The sequence below is a fragment of the Diceros bicornis genome, chromosome 18, assembly GCF_020826845.1.
Source record: "Diceros bicornis minor isolate mBicDic1 chromosome 18, mDicBic1.mat.cur, whole genome shotgun sequence".
Taxonomy (NCBI): Eukaryota; Metazoa; Chordata; class Mammalia; order Perissodactyla; family Rhinocerotidae; genus Diceros; species Diceros bicornis.
This window is the reverse complement of record NC_080757.1, coordinates 26454417-26476918: the sequence shown is the minus strand read 5'-3', so window position 1 is coordinate 26476918 and position 22502 is coordinate 26454417. Positions and strand designations below refer to the sequence as shown.

The following is a 22502-nucleotide window of genomic DNA, read 5'->3' as shown; positions in this document are numbered from 1 at the left end:
AGTGTTGGCTTTTTATGTAGGAAGGCTAACCTGAAGTTGGAAACGGCTGCTGAGGTATATGGGAAGGGAAGTTCACTAAAAATATGTTAAAAAAAAAAAAAAATTGACAGGTGGTATAGATGGTTCAGTAAAAATCAGTACCCTACAAAATAATGTCTTTGAATCTGAATAGTTTTTGTCCAAGGGTGCTCAACCTATTAGGTATAGAAGTGGATAAGGTGAATAGAAGAAATTATAAAATTGCATACCAAGTGAAAGCAAATAGAGTGAAGAGTTGGGTTCTTGTGTATGTTCTTTTCTTTTTAATTACCTGCCGAATGGTCTATTTTGTGTCCTGTTCAGTTACAAAATTTGCCAGAGTTAAGTTTTGGCTAGGTGATTGTTTCATTTTTATTTTTTTATTGCTTATTTTTATTTTTTAAGACTTTATTTTTTGTGTGTGTGAGGAAGATCAGCCCTGAGCTAACATCCGTGCCAATCCTCCTCTTTTTGCTGAGGAAGACTGGCTCTGAGCTAACATCCGTGCTGATCTTCCTCCACTTTGTATGGGACGCCGCGACAGCATGGCCTGACAAGCAATGTGTTGGTGTGCGCCCGGGATCTGAATCCGGGCCGCCAGCAGTGGAGCGCGTGCACTTAACTGCTACGCTGCAGGGCCGGCCCCTGAAGTGTTTCAGTAGTGTGTTCTATTTATTGTTTTCAGTCTTAAACTTAATGATTTTGGGTTTTATTTTATTATTATTATAAGTCTCATGATGAAAACCATATGAATTAGTACCTGATTTAGTTTTAATTTTTTCTTTTTCTGCATGTATTTCTGTTTTATAGCTGTATATAGCTTCAGCTAATATTCTGATAATCTTTTAAAATAGGCTGGTAACAAATTAAAAAAAAATTCTTGAAACATATTTGACAGCCAAAGAGTTAATCTTTTATGTAAAGAGCTCTTAGAATTAATAAGTTGAGAACAAAACCTTTATGGGAGAGGGGCATAAAAGAACATAAATAGCCAGCCATACCATGTATCTGGATGAGAAGTTAATACGTTATAAATTTGTTGACTCATCTAAGTTAAAGCTGTGAATTTATCACAATTTGAATCAGACTCTCAGAATTCTAATGGATATAGGAAGCTGATTAAATATGAAGTTCATGTGGAGGAATTAATCACCTGAGAATAAATGAACCAAGGAAGTTTTGAAGATGCACAATACTTAGGAGAGATATGCATTATAAGATAGTCAAGTATATTATAAAGCTACATATTTTTAAACAGTGTAGCATTGGCATAAGAACAGACAGAGAGGGGCTGGCCCCATGGCTTAGTGGTTAAGTGCTTACACGCTCCGCTACTGGTGGCCTGGGTTTGGATCCTGGGCGCGCACCGACGCACGGCTTCTCTGGCCATGCTGAGGCGGCGTCCCACCTACAGCAACTAAAAGGATGTGCAACTATGACATACAACTATCTACTGGGGCTTTGAAGAAAAAAGGAGGAGGATTGGCAATAGATGTTAGCTCAGAGCCGGTCTTCCTCAGCAAAAAGAGGAGGATTAGCATGGATGTTAGCTCAGGGCTGATCTTCCTCACACACACACAAAAAAACAGAGAAATTGATTTGTAGAACGTAGTAGTCTAGATAGAAACCAAAGCATATTTAAGAATTTACTGGGCCGGCCCCATGGCTCAGCGGTTAAGTGCGCACGCTCCACTGCTGGTGGCCCGGGTTCGGATCCCAGGCGAGCACCGACGCACCACTTCTTCGGCCATGCTGAGGCCGAGTCCCAGGTACAGCAACTAGAAGGATGTGCAGCTATGACATACAACTATCTACTGGGGCTTTGGGGGGAAAATAAATAAATAAATAAAATCTTTAAAAAAAAAAGAATTTACTATATGATAAAGTTATGAGACAATGCTATATTTTAAATAGAATGGGAAAAATATCCAAAAAACCTTGGGCAACTGGCTCTTTGGGGAAAAAGTTAGACCTCTGCTTCACACCATATACCAAAATGAATTCCAGGTGAATTAAAGATTTAAATGTGGCAAATGAAATCATAAAAATATCAAAATGAGTTATTGGGTCAATATCTTGCGGTGGGGAATGAGTGAAATTTCTTCTTTAAAGAAATTATTTTGGGGGGGTGGCCCTGTGGCTTAGTGGTTAAGTGCGTGCGCTCCGCTGCTGGCGGCCCAGATTCGGATCCCTGGCGCACACCAACGCACCACTTTTCTGGCCATGCTGAGGCCGCATCCCACATAGAGCAACTAGAAGGATGTGCAACTATGACATACAACTATCTACTGGGGCTTTGGGGAAAAAATTGGAGGAGGATTGGCGATAGATGTTAGCTCAGAGCCGGTCTTCAGCAAAAAGAGGAAGATTAGCATGGATGTTAGCTCAGGGCTGATCTTCCTCACACACACACACAAAAAAATTATTTTTAAGGTAATTTACAAGTTAAAAAAATATCAATTATAAATATAAGTACCGTAAAAGGTGAAGTCCTGTGTTATTCATCTTGCCAATACTGTAATGCCATCTTGGCATGGAGGAGGCTTTTCTAAGCATGAAACCAAAACCCAGGAGGAATAAAAGAAATAGATACTTTTGAGTACATAAAAAAACGGGAAAAAATTGTAAGCACATTTATTTTTTTTATTTATTTTTTTGTGAGGAAGGTTAGCCCTGAGCTAACATCCGTTGCCGGTCCTCTTTTTGCTGAGGAAGATTGACCCTGAGCTAACATTTGTGCCCATCTTCCTCTACTTTATATGGGACACCGCCACAGCATGGCTTGACAAGCAGTGAGTAGGTCCAGGCCCAGGATCTGACCCTGCAAACCCTGGGCCACCGAAGTGGCCACTACGCCATCGGGCTGGCCCCTAAGCACATTTTTTAAAAAGACTGTGCAAATGACAACATTTGTCAAGTAAGGAGTGAATTTCGTGATACAGAAAGATCTAATACTAATCAGTACATAAAGGACAACCAGCTCATTTCCAGGAGACCTGAACAGCTAGCCCATAGAAGAGAAAAATATGAATGGCCAAGAAACATCAAAAGATACTCAACTGAAATGCAAATTAAAATGCTATATCAAGCCAAGGCAATCATGGAGAAGAAGAAAAAAATCTGGAGGATTTACCCCACCAAATATCAAGCTCTAACAATTGAGATAATGTGATACTGACACATGGATAGAAAAATAGACCAATGGAACAAAGTGGACAGTCCAGAAGCAGACTGACACATATACTGTAACCTGATTTGTGATAAAAGTGACACAGGTACAATGGGGAAAGGAAAATCAAATAAATGGTGTTGGTCAATTAGGTATCCATGTAGGGGAGAAAGGATTGTGACCTTACCTTACACCATAAACAGTAATCTTTTTTGGATGATTGCTGATCGAAATGTGAAAAACTGTATTTTAGGAAAAAAAGTTTTCGCTGTGTCAGCAAAGATTTATTAAATAGGATACAAAAATGGGCTAATTATAAAGATAATTTGGTAAATTGGACTATAATAAGATCAAGAACATCTAATCTTCAAAAGATTCCATTAAGAGGGTAAAAAGCCAAGCCACAGAGTGGGAGAGGATATTTGCAGGATATATATCTGACAAGGACTCATCCTGCAGCTAAAGAACTAGAAATTAAGAAAACAAATGTCTTTTTTTTTTTTTTAACTGGGAAAGAATTGAATAGGCATCCCAAAAGGATATTCAAAGGACCAGTCAAACGTTTGAAAAGGGGCTCAACCTCATTTTGTCTTCAGGGAAATTGCTGGCCTGCTGTACATTCCTCAGAATGACTAAATGAAAAAGAAAAAAGTGTTGGTAAGGATGTGGAGCAGTCAAAACTCTCAGCGAGAGTGAAAATTGATATACCATTTTGGAAAACTAGTGTTATCTACTAAAATTAAACATGTATGTACCCTATAACCCAGTAATTCCATTTTAAGATACATACACTTAAGAATGTTCATAGCAACACTATTCATAATAACCAAAAAGTGGAAACTGTCCAAATGCCCATCAATAGGAGAATTAATAAATTGTGGAATAGTCATATAATGGAATATTATACATTGAAAATTAATGAACTGCAACTGGTTGAAACAATGTGGATGACTCTCACAAATGATATTGCGTGAAGGAAACTAGTCACAGGAGTATATACCAGAGGCTCCCAGATTTTCTCCCTTCAGAGCACTTGGTTCATGGCACCCCAGGCCAAAAGAAATACCTAACAGGTTTATTCATTAACTAATTAGATACAAATGATAGTACTTATGTCCTAACAACATAAGAGCCGTTAAAAAAATAATGCACAAAAGTTGAAACAAAAAATAGTATTTTTACTTCATTCTTAAAGAACCACAATTGCTTACTAATGAGATATGTATGTTTGTTGGACGCTATACAACTTCTCAAGTCTTGGAATAAGATTGGACACCCCTGTCCTCATTTTCTGTTCCATGTTGATTTTTGTACATTATTACTATTTTTAATATTTATTTATGAATGAATGAGGAGGATCATTATTATTATTTTTAATATTTATTTATTTATTTATTTATGAATGAATGAATGAATGAATGAGGAGGATCGGCCCTGAGCTAACATCTGCCAATCCTTCTCTTTTTGCTGAGGAAGACTGGCCCTGGGCTAACATCCATGCCCATCTTCCTCCACTTTATATGGGACGCCACCACAGCATGGTTTGAAAAGCGGTGCGTTGGTGCGCGCCCAGGATCCGAACTGGTGAACCCTGGGCTGCCGCAGTGGAGCGTGTGCATCCAACCACATGCGCCACCAGGCTGGCCCCGTACATTATTTTTTATCATAACAACCAGTGACAATGCAGCTTCACAAAGATAAAATATCATTGAACGGTATATAGCAGTCTAGTAATTGGCATGGTATAGTACAGATGTTGAATATTGTTTCTCTCAAATTTAAAATATCTTGCAGTGCCCCAGGCCACCTTGGTACAGTTTGGAAACTATGGGTATATCATGTATGATTCCATTTATATAAAGTTCAAAAACAGGCAAAATTAATCAAAAGTGTTGGAAGTCAGGGAAGGTTAACCTGAGAGGATAATGACTACACAGGGGCATGAAGGGAGATGTCTGGGATTTTGATAATATTTTGTCATGATCTGGATGTTGATTACATGTGTGTGTTCACTTTGTGAAAATTTATCAAGCTTTACATTTTATTTTTATTTTTATTTTTTTAATTTTTTGTTTATTGCAGTAACATTGGTTTATAACATTGTATAAATTTCAGGTGTACATCATTATACTTCTATTTCTGCATAGATTACATCATGTTCACCACCCAAATACTAATTACAACCCATCACCACACATGTGCCGAATTATCCCTATCGCCCTCCTCCCTCCCCCCTTCCTCTCTGGTAACCACCAGTCCAATCTCTGTCTCTGTGTGTTTGTTTATTGTTGTTATTATGTACTACTTAATGAAGGAAATCATATGGTATTTGACTTTCTCCCTCTCACTTATTTCACTTTGCATAATACCCTCAATGTCCATCCATGTTGTCACAAATGGCTGGATTTCATCGTTTCTTATGGCTGAGTAGTATTCCATTGTGTATGTATACCACATCTTCTTTATCCATTCGTCCCTTGATGGGCACTTAGGTTGCTTCCAAGTCTTAGCTATTGTGAATAATGCCGCAATGAACACAGGGGTGCATGTATCTTTACACACTGGTGTTTTCAAGTTCTTTGGATAAATACCCAGCAGTGGAATAGCTGGATCATATGGTAGTTCTATCCTTGATTTTTTGAGGCATCTCCATAGTGTTTTCCATAGTGGCTGCACCAGTTTGCACTCCCACCAGCAGTGTATGAGAGTTCCCTTCTCTCCACATCCTCTCCAACACATGTTGTTTCCTGTCTTGTTAATTATAGCCATTCTGACAGGCGTGAGGTGATATCTCATTGTAGTTTTGATTTGCATTTCCCTGATAGTTAATGATTTTGAACATCTCATGTGTCTCTTGGCCATCTGTATATCTTCTTTGGAGAAATGTCTGTTCAGGTCTTTTGCCCATTTTTTAATTGGGTTGTTAGTTTTTTTGTTGTTGAGATGCATCAGTTCTTTGTATATTTTGGAGATTAAGCCCTTATCAGATGTATGGTTTGCAAATATCTTCTCCCAGTTGTTAGGTTGTCTTTTCGTTTTGTTGATGGTTTCCTTTGCTGTGCAGAAGCTTCTTAGTTTGATGTAGTCCCATTTGTTTATTTTTTCTATTGTTTCTCTTGCCCGGTCAGACATGGTGCTTGAAAATATGTTGCTAAGACCGATGTCGAAGAGCGTACTGCCTATGTTTTCTTCTAGAAGTTTCATAGTTTCAGGTCTTACATTCAAGTCTTTAATCCATTTGGAGTTAATTTTTGTGTATGGTGTAAGGTAAGGGTCTACTTTCATTTTTTTGCATGTGGCTGTCCAGTTTTCCCAACACCATTTGTTAAAGAGACTTTCTTTTCTCCATTGTATGTTCTTGGCTCCTTTGTCAAAGATTAGCTGTCCATAGATGTGTGGGTTTATTTCTGGGCTTTCGATTCTATTCCATTGATCTGTGTGTCTGTTTTTGTGCCAGTACCATGCTGTTTTGGTTACTATAGCTTTGTAGTATATTTTGAAATCAGGGAGTGTGATACCTCCAGCTTTGTTCTTTTTTTCTCAGGATTCCTTTACTTATTCGGGGTCTTTTGTTGTTCCAAATAAATTTTAGGATTCTTTGTTCTATTTCTGTGAAAAATGTTGTTGGAACTTTGTTAAGCTTTACATTTTAAATATGAGTTGTGCATTCTCTGTATGTATGTTATACTTCAATAAAAAGGTTTAAATAAAACATCCTTCTTCACTGATCAGATTGTCAAAGTTTAAAGATTCAAATCACTAATACCCTTTAACCTACTATACCATTTAAGGATTTTTTTCCTAAAGGAATACTTGTTGAGTGTGCAGAAAATTCTATTCAGGGGTGTTTAGTATTGTTTATGATGGTAAAAATTGGAAATAACTATATGTTAATCAGTCAGAAATGGAATATTATACTGCAGTTATAAAGAATGAGGATGCTATATACTAGGGTAGAGATGCCAGAGTACCTCAAGTGGGGAGAATATAAAGCTTGTTACAAAGTAGTGTGAATAACAAAATCTTGTTTGTTGTTGTTTTTTGTAAGTGGGGGAATAAATATGTACATTTGTTTATGCATTGAAAAAAAGAATCTGGGGGCCGGCCCGGTGGCGCAAGCGGTTAAGTGCGCGCGCTCCGCTGCGGCGGCCCGGGGTTCGCTGGTTCGGATCCCGGGCGTGCACCGACGCACTGCTTGGTAAGCCATGCTGTGGCGGCGTCCCATATAAAGTGGAGGAAGATAGGCACCGATGTTAGCCCAGGGCCGTCTTCCTCAGCAAAAAAGGAGGAGGATTGGCGGATGTTAGCTCAGGGCTGATCTCCTCACAAAAAAAAAAAAAAAAAAAAAAGAATCTGGAGGAACACCAACAAATTTTAATGGTGTTTACTCAAGGGGTAAGATTGCAATTGTTTTTTGTTTTGTACTATAGTCTCTATTTTTTTAATACTTGGATTTTTATGACCATGTATTATTTTGATATATAAAAGAAGAAGTAAAATTGAATTTTTAAGAATAAAATATCTGGGGCACAAAGTTGTACTAAGAAGAGAATAGCCTAAAAACTGATATTCTAAAATATTTGTCGGTATGAATGAGAAATAAGTCCAAGTGGTTGTTTAAAAAGAAAAATAAATTCAAATAATTAAATAGTTAATTCACTGGCTAGCCAAATCAAGACACGTGAGAGAAAGCTCACATTCTCAAAATTAGGAATGAGAAAGAAAAAACAACCATAGATACAATGGAAAGGGGAAAAATAGCTTTTTAAATTGTAGAGAAGCTTCTTTAGATGTAGAATAGCTTGTATAATTCTATGCTAATCAGTCTGAAAACCTTACTGAAATTACATTTCTAGGAAAATGCAAATGACCCAAGAGAGCAGTTAATAGACTGAAAACGGGAAAAGAAATTGAGAAATTATACTTCTCCCTTTGTCCATCTGCCTCCTCCCTCAGCAAACAAACAAAAACTCCTGCCAACTTCGGACACTTTCTTGGATGTATTCAAAGAACAGTTGATGCTGCTGATATTTAACTGGTTCCACACCTACCTAATTCTTTCCAATTAAAAAAAAAAAAAAGTAGGGGCCAGCCTGGTGGTTTAGTGGTTAAGTTCGCCATTCTGCTTTGGTGGCCTGGGCTTCGCCGGTTTGGATCCTGGGCGTGGACCTACTCATTGCTCATTGAGCCATGCTGAGGTGGCATCCCACATAGAAGAACTAGAAGGACCTACAAGAAGAACTAGAAGGACCTACAACTAGGTATACAACTATGTGCTGGGGAGAAAAAAAAAAAAAGAGAGAAAGATGGGCAACAGATGTTAGCTCAGGGCCAATCTTCCTCAAAAACAAACCAAACAAACAAAACAACAAAAAAAGTAAAATCGGAGCCAACCCGGTGGCGTAGTGGTTAAGTTTGGTCCTCTCTTAGGCAGCCTGGGTTCGCAGGTTTGGATCCTGGGCGTATTCCTACACCACTCATCAAGCCATGCTGTTGCAGCAACCCACATACAAAATAGAGGAAGATTGGCACAGATGTTAGCTTGGGGCTTCTCTTCCTCAAGCAAAAAGAGGAAGATTGGTGATGGATGTTAACTCAGGGCCAGTCTTCCTCACCAAAAAAATAAAAAATAAAAGAGGTCGACGTAACACGAATACCTGAGCCTAAGCATAAAAAGAAAGTCTCTAGAGGGGCTGGCCCCGTGGCTTAGCAGTTAAGTGCGCACGCTCCGCTGCTGGCCGGATTCGGATCCCGGGCGCGCACCAATGCGCCGCTTCTCCGGCCATCCTGAGGCGGCGTCCCACATACAGCAACTAGAAGGATGTGCAACTATGACGTACAACTATCTACTGGGGCTTTGGGGGAAAAGAAAAGGAGGAGGATTGGCAATAGATGTTAGCTCAGAGCCGGTCTTCCTCAGCAAAAAGAGGAGGATTAGCATGGATGTTAGCTCAGGGCTGATCTTCCTCACCAAAAAAAAAACAAACAACAAAAGTCTCTAGAAAACCTCATTTGAAGCAAAAATTCTGGGTAAAATAATAGCTAATGCATATCAGCAAATCTGTTAATATAATTCACCATATTAATAAGATAGGAAAACCATCATAATATAAAAATTTAACATCTCTTCTATTAAACTTTAATAGGAAACACACAGATTGACATTATAAACATATACCTAATCAAAAGATAATATTCACCACTAAACAAAAATACTTAGTGGTGAAACACTTCAAGCATTCTGATGAAAATCAGGACTATAATAAGATATCTTCTATTATCAGTATCATTAAATTTTTTTAAAAAAAGACTTTCAGACTTAGTCCTGGAACTGTACTGCATATTCAGCATTCTTGAAGTGCCAGCCAATGCAGTTAGAATAAAGAAAACGCTGGCACAATCAACTGAAAAACTATAGCAATAAGATAATCCAGTATAGGGGATTATTACACATTTATAATTAAAAATTCAATGATTTTTCTCTATGCAGTATAGGAAAGAATATATCTTACTCAAAATAACAGAAAACATGCCATGGAGTAAATCAGAAAAGAGGTATACAGAAATCTGAAAGTCTTTAATAAATGTAGAAGAGACATATTTTGTTCCTAGATTGGAAGATTCGGAGTTTTAAAGATAGAATTTCTCTCTAAATCTGTATATTCAGGGTAAACTTAATCAGAATCCCAAAAAACATATTTTGGAACCAAAATTAATAAAAATGTGTAATGGAAAAAAGTTAACTTACAGAATGAAGGATTAAAGTGTATGGAACATACTCATAACTCCTGCAAATCAAGAAGAAAAAGACGACTGAACAGAAATGTGCCACTATGTTGACGGTGATTTTCTCTAGACAGGAAAATTGAGTGAATGTTTTTCTTTTATATAATTTCTTTTCTACATTTTCTAATTTTTCTAAAAATGTATATGTAATTCTTCTGAAATCAGAGGAAACAAATGTTTTACAGTTGGTTATCTAAAATACAGAATGAGTTTTCTTATAACCATATTACCCTCTCTCTACTCATGGATACACTTCTAATTTTCAACACAGATTGGTAGTGAAGCTTTAAGAAGAGAAGCTGGGAAACTTCTTAGCCAAATATAGAGATTGCTGATATGTATTGAGTTATTTGTGTCTGGTTATCATTGTTGGTTAGATCTCTAACTAGATTTTTGTTTTCACCTTCCGTTTGTATCATGATAGTGTCTTCCACCATTAACACAACCATGCTCTCTTGAAAATTATGCCATTGACCCATCATGTTAGGGATAGAGTTAGAGAATCTGGGTACTAGACATAAGTTTGTTCTCGTAACTGTTGGGGAAAAAAAACTCTTAAATTTTTTGTTCAGTGGATGGTGGGTCTAGTAACATCTTCATATGTGGACAGCATATTTAAATTTTAGTAAGGTGGTGTCCTCTCATTTGAGTGTTAACTATCTATTTCTTGTGGTTTTTAATAATATGAACATGTCCACTTAACCCTTTGGCTTACTTACCAATAAGCAAAGAAACACTTTGCCCCGCAAGATCCAAATAATCATGTTGATCAGTTGTATATTTTTTTAAAAGCATGACATAGAACCAATGAGTGTAGAATGGCTGAGAAATTAAAATGTTAATAAGCTAGAAATTTAAATCTTGGCTTATCTCCAGAAGAAAGCATTTACCTTTTAATTACATGTGCATTTTGTTAAAATACTGCTGTGATATTAGCTTTAATCCAAGAATTTACAATCTGAGATCACAATGCAGTCAAACAACAGATAAAGGACATTACATATAATATACAATATAAGAACAAATTAAAGGAATATCAAGTTTATACCAATGTGAATTTTTTCAGAGCTACATTTCAGATTTTGAGATTAGACAAGAATAAATGTATCTTAAAAGTGAAGATAGCACATGTGTGTTAAAATATTACTACTTTTATTTATTGTAGAGGTAAAGGATACATTTGTTTAGAGATAAAGGATACATTCTTTCTTATAAACCTTTTATTATGGAAAAAATTAAACACAAAATAGATAGAATAGGGCCGGCCCCGTGGCTTAGCGGTTAAGTGCGCATACTCCGCTGCTGGCGGCCTGGGTTCGGATCCTGGGCACGCACCGACATACCGACCGCTTTTCCCGCCATGCTGAGTCCGTGTCCCACATACAGCAACTAGAAGGATGTGCACCTATGATATACAACTATCTACTGGAGCTTTGGGGGGAAAAATAAATAAATAAATAAAAATTAAAAAAAAAAGAAAAGAATAGAATAATGGACCTCCATGTGTCCATCGCCCAGCTTTAACAGTTACCAATTCTTGGTTAGTCTTGTTGCTGAATCTCTTCTCCCACCCACGTACCTTTCCTGTAGTATTTAGAAGCAAATCTAGACATATAATTTTTTCTGTAAATATTTTAGTAGTCACCATGCTATCATAACACCTAAGAAAAATGAACAGTAATTCCTTAATGTTATTAAATATCCATTCAAATTTGCAGTTGTTTCAAATGCCATATATATATATTTACAGTTTGCTTGTTTGGATCAGGATCCAGGTAAGTTCTATACCTTGGCTGTTGGTTGATATATCTCTTAATTCTCTCTTGATCTGTAGGTTCCCTGTCCCTTTGTTTTTTTTATCTTTGCTATTTATTTGTTGAAGAAATGGGATCCTTTGTCCTGTAGACTCTACAGAGTTTCCTGCAATCTGGGTTTCAGTCATCACTGTATAAAACATTTTCATCATTCCTTCTAGGTGTTTTAGCCTTTGCCTCTGTGGGGACCTCATGGGTTTCACTGGTTTCAGGCCAGTTTTTAATCCCAGTTTCTGGGTTTGGGGTCTGTAAATAATCTAGGTAGTGTGAATTTGGACTACATAGTCTCATGTGTCTTAGGCTAGAGGTTTCAGTTTTTCACAGCAGACTTTATGCTAAGGCTATGGGAGATGTTCTAGACTTTTTACTCCTGACTTTAGGCAGGTACAGGTAGTCCTCCCTTACCCTCAGTTTCGCTTTCCAGTTTCAGTTACCCTCGATAAACTGCGGTCTGAAAATATTAAATGGAAAATTCCCAAAATAAACAATTCCTAAGTTTTAAATTGCATGCCACTCGGAGTAGCGAGATGAAATCTCGAGCCTTCTCCCTCTGTCCAGCCCAGGACTTGAATCATCCCCTTGTCCAGCGTATCCACACTGTATACACTACCCACCCATTAGTCATTTAGTAGCAATCTCTGTTATCTGATCGACCCTTGCAGTATCTCAGTGCTTGTGTTCAAATAACCCTTAATTTACTTAATAATGGCCCCAAAGCACAAGAGTAGTGATGCTGGCAATTCTGATATGCCAGAGAGAAGCCTTCAGTGCTTCCTTTAAGTGAAAAGGTGCAAGTTCTTGGCTTGAGAAGAGTCATATGCTGAGGTTGCTAAGATCTGTGGTAACTTTTATTGCAGTATATTGTTATAATTGTTCTATTTTATTATGTAGTTGTTGTTAAACTCTTACTGTGCCTAACTTATGAATTAAACTTTATCATAGATATGTGTGTATAGGAAGAAACAGTATATCTAGGGTTTGGTACTGTCCGTGGTTTCAGGCATCTGCTGGGGGTCTTGGAATGTATCCCCTGTGGATGAGGGGGACTACTGTAGTTCAGCTCCAGGTCTCTTTGTTTACAAGGATCTGCTGCTTGGACTCTCTCCTCTCTGGTCTTTGCACTCTAGCCCATAGCGATTTGGAGGTATAAACTGTTCTTTTTTTCTTCCTTTCCAGCTGTTTTTGAGTTTGTGTCTTAATTTTTGGCAGCTGTAGAGCTTCTGCTCTTGGTTTCAAACTCTGCAATTTATCCTGAAGTTGTTTTGTGATATTTTATCCTGCATGTCCCTGTGTTTGGAAAGGGGCTAGAAGGTTTTCCTATGTGTCAGTGCCATGTGCCATATTTCCGGGAGCTTTACTCCCGTTCCTCTTCAAAACTCAGCTGAAATTCTTCCTTGAAGTCAGTGTTTCTAAAACGCTCTGCCTACCTCCATTATATAATCTGTGCACATTATTTATTTTTCTGCTATGAACAGATTCTAAATTTTTTGAGATCAAAGATCAGTTCTTACTGACTTTGTATTCCTGGGATGACCATAGTCACCGCTATATTCCCCATACCTAGCTCAGTGCCTTACACAAATGTTCCTGATATTTATTAAGTTAATAAAAACAAATAATAAGTGGAATATTCCTAGCTGTCACATTCATGCCTTTGATGTGAAAATCACAAAGATAAAGCTAGGAGTAAGCTAGGAGATTTATGTGATGAATATGCCAGGGTACTTGCTAAAGATCAGATGTTAAAATAGGAAACACCTATTTTTGTCTATAAATTTAAGCAGCTATTATTTAGAATTTGTTCTTTATTTTTCCATATAGGTACTGGCACTTTATGTTCTTCACCACTCCAGCTTGTTAAGTTTGCATTCTCAGAGTTCATTGCCTGACCACTGTTCTATACAGAGTACTGTAGAGATAGGACATAAGACTGCTTTGTAAATGTTTCTCTCTAAGGTGTTTACAGTCTGGTTAGGGAGACAATAAGTAACTATGTATGAAATCAAGTTTTTTCCCCTCGTATGAAATTCATCAGATGAATTTGGGCAGTTTCAATAAATAATGATAGAGTAACAGCACTAAATACTTGATTCTCTAATGATAAACTCCAGAGTAGAGAGTCTTGAATTTTTTTGTTTCTTCTAAGGTTCTGAGTTCCATCCAAAGTAGGTTGCTACCAATTTGGGTTATGCACTCAGAAAATGTTGAATGTATATCTAATACTAGGCACTGTGCTTGGTATTGCAGATATAATGGTGACAGTGGTCACCTCATAGAATGTAGAGTGTAGTGGAGTGACATGTTTAACAAATTATCATTTAAGTGAATGCCTGCATACATGTCTTGATGCTACTGTGGAGGAAAAATACAGTGTGTCATGAGAAAGTATAACAGGGAACAGAATTTAGATTGGAAAGTCAAGGGGAAGGTCTCTATGATGAAGTGACATATCAGTTGAGACCATTAGGATGAGTTACAAATTAACCGGCAAAGAATCATGGTATAAAGAAATGGAAAGATATTCCATGTTCATGGATTGGAAGAATAAACATAGTTAAAATGTCCATATTACCTAAAGCAATTCACAGATTCAGTGCAATCCCAATCAGAATCTCAGTGACATTCTTCACAGAACTAGAACAAAGAATCCTAAAACTTATATGGAACAACAAAAGACCCCGAATAGCTAAAGCAATCCTGAGAAAAAAGAACAAAGCTGGAGGCATCACAAACCTAACTTCAAAATATACTACAAAGTTATAGTAATCAAAACAGCATGGTGGGCCGGCCCCCTGGTGTAGTGGTTAAGTTTGCACACTCTGCTTTAGTGGCCTGGGGTTTGCAGGTTTGGATCCCGGGTGTGGACCTATGCATCGCTTATCACACCATGCTGTGGCAGGCATCCCACATAAAATAGAGGAAGATGGGCACAGGTATTTTTCTTCCTCATCGAAAAAAAAGAATATTTCAGGCTGGCCCCGTGGCGTAATGGTTAAGTCCAGCACGTTCCGCTTCAGCAGCCCTGGGTTCATCAGTTTGGATCCCAGGTGCAGCCCTACACCACTCGTCAAGCTGTGCTGTGGTGACAACCCAGATACAAAATCGAGGAAGATTGGCACAGATGTTAGCTCAGGGCGACTCTTCCTCAAGCACAAAGAGGAAGATTGGTAACAGATGGTAGCTCAGAGGGAATCTTCCTCATCAGAAAAAAAAAAAAGGTCAAAACAGCCTGGTACTGGCACGAAAACAGACGCACATATCAATAGAACAGAATTGAAAGCCCGGAAATAAAATCACACATCTGTGGACAGCTGATCTTCAACAGAGGAGCCAAGAACATACAATGGAGAAAGGAAAGTCTCTTCAATAAATGGTGTTGGGAAAACTGGACAGCCACATGCAAAAGAATGAATGTAGACCATTATCTTACACCATACACAAAAATTAGAATGGATTAAAGACTTGAAAGTGAGACCTGAAACTGTAAAACTCTTAGAAGAAAATATAGGTGGTACGCTCTTTGACATCAGTCTTAACATCGTCTTTTCAAATACCGTGTCTACTCAGGCATGGGAAACAAAAGAAAAAATAAACAAATGGGAATAGACTAAAGAGCTCCTGGAAAGCAAAGGAAACCATGAACAAAATGGAAAGACAGCCCACCATCTGAGAGAACATATTTGCAAATCATATATCTGACAAGGGGTTAATTTCCAAAGTATATAAAGAACTCATACAACTCAACCACAGAAAAACAACCCTATCAGAAAATGGACAGAGGATACCAACAGACATTTTTCCAAAGAAGATATACAGATGGCCAACAGGCACATGAAAAGATGTTCAACGTCATTAATAATTAGGGAAATGCAAATCAGAACTACAATGAGATATCACCTTACACTTGTCAGAATGGCTGTAATTACCAAGACAAAAAATAACACATGTCAGAGAGGCTGTGGAGAAAAGGGAACCCTCATACACTGCTGGTGGGAATGAAAACTGGTGCAGCCACTATGGAAAACAGTATGGAGATTTCTCAAAAAATTAAAAATAGAAGTACCATATGACCCAGCTATCGTGCTACTGGATATTTATCCAAAGAACTTGAAGTCAACAATTCAAAGAGATTTATGCACCCCTGTGTTCATTGCAGCATTATTCACAACAGTCCAGATGTGGAAGCAACCCAAGTGCCCATCAGCAGATGAATGGATAAAGAAGATGTGGTATATATATACAATGGAATACTACTCAGCCATAAAAAAATCTACGAAGGGATTAATCTTTAATACTTCTACTATTTCTATAAAAATGTTAATTTTCCATTTTATACTCTTTCTTACTTCCTGATATATTGTCTTCAAGAGGCAGTATAGTGTAAGTTATTAAGAACATGGATGTAATGACAAACTACCTGAGGCCAGATTCTTGCTTTGCCACTTCTTAGTTGTGGGATTTTAAGCAGGTGAGTTAACTTTATACAGTATGCCTCAGTTTCCTCATCTGTGGAAGGATAGAAGAGTTACTTATGAAAAGCACTTAGAAAAGTGCCTGACACATAGAAGATCTCTGTAAGGATTAGATGCTATTTTTATTCTGGATCGGTATCCAAAAATGTATAAATTTGTGTTTTTTTTTTTTTAATAAACCTGGTAAAGGATGATTTGAAACAATTAAATCGTTACCCTCTCCCCAGAATTTAAATGTGAACTCATTTTTAGCTAGAAAAATTGAACTGCTGAGTGAAAAAATGCTTGTGCTCGTTAATAGGGCATATTTACAATATATTTACAATTGTAACTAAGGTAGCAACTGTCCTAAATTTTAGTTTCAAATCCTATTTAGTAGGATATACCAATTTTCAGTCTTTAAAGAAATACTATGAGTTGTAGAACATACAAAATTTAGTTTAATTGTCTTTATTTGATTGTTGAGTACAGGCAAAAAAGTTGTATGACTTCTTTCATTTCTTCTGTCTTACAAAAGAAATTCTAGGGGCCGGCCCCGTGGTGTAGTGGTTAAGTTCGGCGTGCTCTGCTTTGGCAGCGTGGGTTTGCAGGTTTGGATCCCCGTCATGGACCTACACCACTCATCAGCCATGCTGTGGCAGCGACCCACATATAAAATAGAGGAAGATTGGCACAGATGTTAGCTCACGGCTAATCTTCCTCAAACAAAAAACAGAGGAAGATTGGCACAGATGTTAGCTCATGGCTAATCTTCCTCAAGCAAAAAAAAAAAGAGGAAGCTTGGCAGCAGATGTTAGCTCAGGGTGAATATTCCTCAGCAAAAAAAAGAAGAAATTCTAAGCTTTAAGTTTGCTAATGATGAGGTATTTTGGTAAGATTTTTTATCCTATACTCTTTGGGGTATGTGTATATATTTATTTTTATAATTATGTTTGAATTTCTGCCCAAAATTAGAAATTTATCACATTATTAAGCTTCAAAATAGGGATTTGGTCATAAATTCTCAGCTTTATTTCCCCTGAGTTTCTCTACTGGTTAATAGTCAAAGTAAATATGACAGTGATTAATAGTAATGAATTTCACTGTATACATTCCCAAAAGTTCTTATTTTTTTACACAGAAAACATAATCATCTTCAGAAATAACACATCTTTCCTCATGAAGGTTTATTGTGTTTTTTTGTTTTTTAATTTTATTTATTTATTTATTTATTCCCCCAAAGCCCCAGTAGATAGTTATATGTCATAGCTGCACATCCTTCTAGTTGCTGTATGTCGGACGTGGCCTCAGCATGGCCCGAGAAGCGGTGCGTCGGCGCGCGCCCGGGATCCGAACCCAGGCCGCTAGCAGTGGAGTGCACGCACTTAACTGCTAAGCCACAGGGCCGGCCCCATGAAGGTTTATTGTTAATATGAGTATCCAGCCATTATGTGAAGATAACATTTCTGCCTCCCCTTCCTGAGCATGTGGTGGTCCCTGTCCCCTCTCCCTTCCAGCAGTTGTTACGAATTTTTCACAGTGGTTATTATTGATTTGCATTAATATATCTACCTCATTTGAGCTGGCCTCCATTGTGATAGTGATTTATGCTCAAGAGTTTGCTGAGTTTTTAGTATGTTTTCCCTATGCAAAGTTAACTGGCCCATTTGGCGAATGAACTCTAGGTCTTGTCCTCTTTCTGAAACCCATGTTGTCATCAATTGAGCTAAGTGTTAAGTGCCTATAATATAAAGTGAATTAACATAACAAAATTCCTGCCTTCTAAGGCACTGTGTTTATAAAGCTTATATAAATTCAAAAGCATTTGCTGAAGCTGGGGCAGGGCAAAGAGGGGCAATAGTATTTGTCTCTTTTTAACCATGTGCATATATCATTTGTGATAAACATTTCACACATTTACTAAAATATTATTTTAAATAGACGTTCTAAAAAGTCAGGCAAAATGAATAAATGATTGTGACATGATTAGAAATCCTGCCATCCTAAAATACTTTAGACATGATCTGCTGTTAGTCTGCTTGTGAAGTGTCATGTCCAGAACTGAACTGATCTTGTGGTAGTCTGAAGTGGAGCATATTGACCAGTTCTGGCTTCTGGACGTTAGCTTTGCTCTCATTTTGATAATTTTATATTAACAATCCAGTTTTTTTAAAGGAAAAAAGTTAATTTTAAAAGTTTCTTGAATATAACTTTTTATGTTTATTTAATAAAGAAATAATTATATAGCACTTCATAATATTTAACCATGTACCAGATATTACTTTACAGATATTAATTTCTAACTATTATATACAACTATTAAAATGTTTTTATATGACTTGTAGAAATTTGTTAATTTACTGTTACATTTGTTTTAGCGTAAGCATCTTTCCTGATATTGCTATGTAATCATACTCACTTTGATAGTAGTCATTAAATTCATCAACTATTAAGTCCATCGAATTATATTCATAAGTATGATTAAAGTAGAAATTAAAATTAAATTAAAATTTTTTAATTACCTTTTTTTTTTAATTTCAGCTTTACCAACAGGGACGCTTATGTCAACTGGGCAGTGAATTTTGTGAATTGGAAGTTTTTGCTAAAGTATTGAGAGCTTTGGATAAAAGGTAAATTCATTTTTTAAAAATTGTGGTAAAACTGTACATAACCTAAATTTTACCGTTGTAACCATTATTAAGTGTACAATTCATTGGCGTTAAGTACATTCATATTGTTGTGAAACCATCAATTCCACCATTACTCTTTGTGTTCAAGAAAGGGAGGCCAAATTCATCTTTCCCATGTGACTGTTATGTAGGAAGAGCCACATGTAGGTGTACATGACATGGCCTTTGATCGTACTTGCTGTTCTCCTTAGCGTTCTTCCCCAAATTTGCTTTAAATGCTATTTCTTTTTCCTTTTAAATGCTATTTTTATTTCCTAGAACCCACCTTTCTAGGAAAGTAGTTTTACAAAATATTGCTAATCTCTGATATGAATATTGCCAAGTTGTTTCATTTGTTCAACAAATTAAGTAAATACTTGTTGAACGCCTAGAATGTCAGGTACTGTTCTAGATGCTGGGAGTACGACATTGAATAAGATCTACATCATCTCTTCCTCATGGAGTTTGTATTTTAGAGAAGGGTGGTAAAATAATTAACATGATTTCACTGTTCAGGGATAACTTCGAAATGTGGCCTGTGTACTAAGTCTATAGAGAAACTTCTTGGTTAGTTGATTAATTAAAATCAATGTGTAAAAAAAAAATAGTAAATGAAAACTTCATTTTGCTTAAAGAAGGCTATAGAAAAACTTTAAAAAACTATCTTTAAGAAAAGTTTAGCTTTCTGGGATTTGAATTTCTCTCTGCAGTTCTAAACATGGCCATTGTAAAGATTTAGTGGAATATATTTCTTTCATCTCTCAGGTTATCTTTCACCAAGTCCAAATCCCTTGGTGTTTACTGTATTTGTGAAACTAAAATCATGTAGCTTGACTTCTTTTCCCTGTATCCAAAGCAGTGACTTCATTATTTACAGTTTTGTTTTTAATAAATTTTTTATTGAGAAAGAATTCACATACATAAAATTCACCAGTTTAAATTATACAATTCAGTAACTTTTAGTATATTCACAAGGTTTTGTAACTATCACTGTCTAATTCTAGAACATTTTCATCACTTCAAAAAGAAACCCTGTACCCATTAACAGTCACTCTCTCTTTCCTTTGCCACCAGTCCCTGGCCTACCATTAATCTACTTTGTGTTTCTGGATTTACCCATTCGAGACATATCATATAAATGGAAACATACAATATATGGTTTTTTGTGACTGGCTTCTTTCACTTATAATATTTTCAAGGTTCATTCATGTTGTTGATTGTATCAGTACTTCTTTCCTTTTTATGGCTGGATAATTTTCCATTGTATAGATATGTTTTATTTATCTAGTTATCTGTTGATGAACATTTGGGTTGTTTCCACCTTTTGGCTATTGTGAATATGCTGCTGTGAACCTTCCTGGGCAAGATTTTGTGTAGATATATGTTTCTAATTCCCTTATATATATAGCTAGGATGTATCCATATGACAACCCTATGTTTAACTTTTTGAGTAACCTCTAAACTGTTTTCTGCAGCAACTGCACTGTTTTACAGTCCTACCACCAATGTATGAAGGTTCCAGTTTTCCCATATCCTTGCCATCATTTTTTTTTTAATTATTATTATAGCCATCCTAGCAGGTGTGAAGTGGTATCTCATTGTGATTTTGATTTTCATTTCCCTAATGACTAGTGATGTTGATTATCTTTTCTTGTGCTTATTAGCTATTGTATATTTTCTTTGGAGAAATCTCTATTCAAATCCATTGCCTATTTTTTAATTGAGTTATTATTGAATTATAAGACAATTTGGTTTTTATTTATTTATTTATTTTCCCCCAAAGCCCCAGTAGATAGTTGTATGTCATAGCTGCACATCCTTCCAGTTGCTGTATGTGGGACACGGCCCCAGCATGGCCAGAGAAGCGGTGCGTCAGTGCGCACCTGGGATCCGAACCCGGGCCACCAGCAGCAGAGCGCGCGCACTTAACCGCTAAGCCACGGGGCCGGCCCGACAATTTGGTTTTTAAAACTGATGTTAAAAGTTAGTTTTATCCTTCATTGCTGTCACTTTACACGTACAGGGTCTGTCGGGGATCCACTGAGTAAAGATACTAGGCTAAATAGTGAATTATTATGGCCTCATAGTTTGTAAGGCAAGAGGCTTTTTATCTTACTCCATCATGGAAAATAATGGTACTGTTATTTTTAAAAAAAGCAAGCTAGCACTTTCTTAAAGGCCAAAATATGTTACCTTTATAAAATAACGTTTTCCTTCTCTTTCAGACATTTGCTTCATCATTGTTTCCAGGCGTTGATGGATCATGGTGTAAAAGTTGCTTCAGTCTTGGCCTACTCATTCAGTAGACGGTGCTCTTATATAGCAGAATCAGATGCTGCAGTAAAGGAAAAAGCCATTCAGGTTGGCTTTGTTTTAGGTAAGTAATGGTAAAATAGAGGACTAAGTTTTGTCCTGTGACATGACTCAGAATTAAACCTGCTAACAATAAAGGATTCTCCCAGGACATTTCCAAAGTCTACATAAGGAGGTTATGAGAAAAACATCAGAAAAACTAGGTGTGACTTATTGAACATTAACTTTGCACCAACCACTATACTAGGCATTTAAATGTTTCTTTCTAAATCCTCACGGCATTCCAGTGATGTGATGGCATTAATAGCATTTTACAAATGAGGAAACAAACTCAGAAAAGTTAAGTAAGTTGCTCAAGTCACATAACTAGAAGTGGAGCTAAGTTTAGAATCCTCCGTCTATATGATTCCAAACCACCTGTCTCTCTACCATGTCATGTCTCCAGCCTCTTGCACCAGCTTACTGTATGCTGTGTGACATGAGACTTAATCCTTTTGGGGCCTCAATGTTTCCATCTCTAAAATGAAGGCAATTCTCTATTTCCTTGTGGTGATGTTTGAAGAATAGTGAAAACATAAATGGAAAAGGATTCTGAGAAGGTTTTGTATGCTATACATACAGAAAAATATTGTTTAATATTTGATAACATTTTATATGTTTTTCACAAATCTACATAGATAAGTATGTTTCAGGCAATTATTTATTACAGTTGTTGCTACCTGTCTTTTTAAAAATTTTTTTATTTTGAAATGGTTGTATATTCACAGATAATATCAAAACCAGGAAATTGATACTGATTTAACCCTGTTAGCTAGACTACAGACCTTATTTAATTTTAACATGTACTCATTTGTGTGTGTGTGTGTTTCTGTGCAGTTGATTTCATGTAAAGATGCATGTAACCATCATTACCGACTGTTCCATCACCACAGGCTACCTTTCATTTTTAACTTCTCACATTAATGTGTGCACGTGCGTGTTTTCTCTCTTCTTATGCGTATGCACATACACTCATACACTTTGTCAACAAATTTTCGTGGTTATTTCCTTCAGTCTTAGAATAATTCTTTGTAGTGGTCGTAGACAGTTTGCTGGAGGAACTTCATAACATTCTTTCCTGAAAAGAACCCTCGGCATTTATCCTTTGATAGTCTCATGGAATATAAATTGCAGCAAAGAGTTTTGACCAAAGAATATCTAACAGTGGTGTTTGTGATCTTGATGAATGTTAAGATTGACATCCCTTTAGTCCTAGGTGGTCGTGTAAAAATCTGTGGGAGAA

General features: G+C 36.8%; 1 protein-coding gene across 1 annotated transcript in view; it reads left to right on the top strand.

Annotated features, from left to right (window-relative positions):
- The window catches only part of APPBP2 (amyloid beta precursor protein binding protein 2), a 60483-nt gene that overhangs the window by 4387 nt on the left and 33594 nt on the right, over positions 1-22502 (top strand). The window contains exons 2-3 of the mRNA XM_058560467.1: positions 18780-18868; positions 21133-21284. Coding sequence (XP_058416450.1) covers positions 18780-18868; positions 21133-21284 — 241 coding nt within the window. The remainder of the gene's footprint in view (positions 1-18779; positions 18869-21132; positions 21285-22502) is intronic.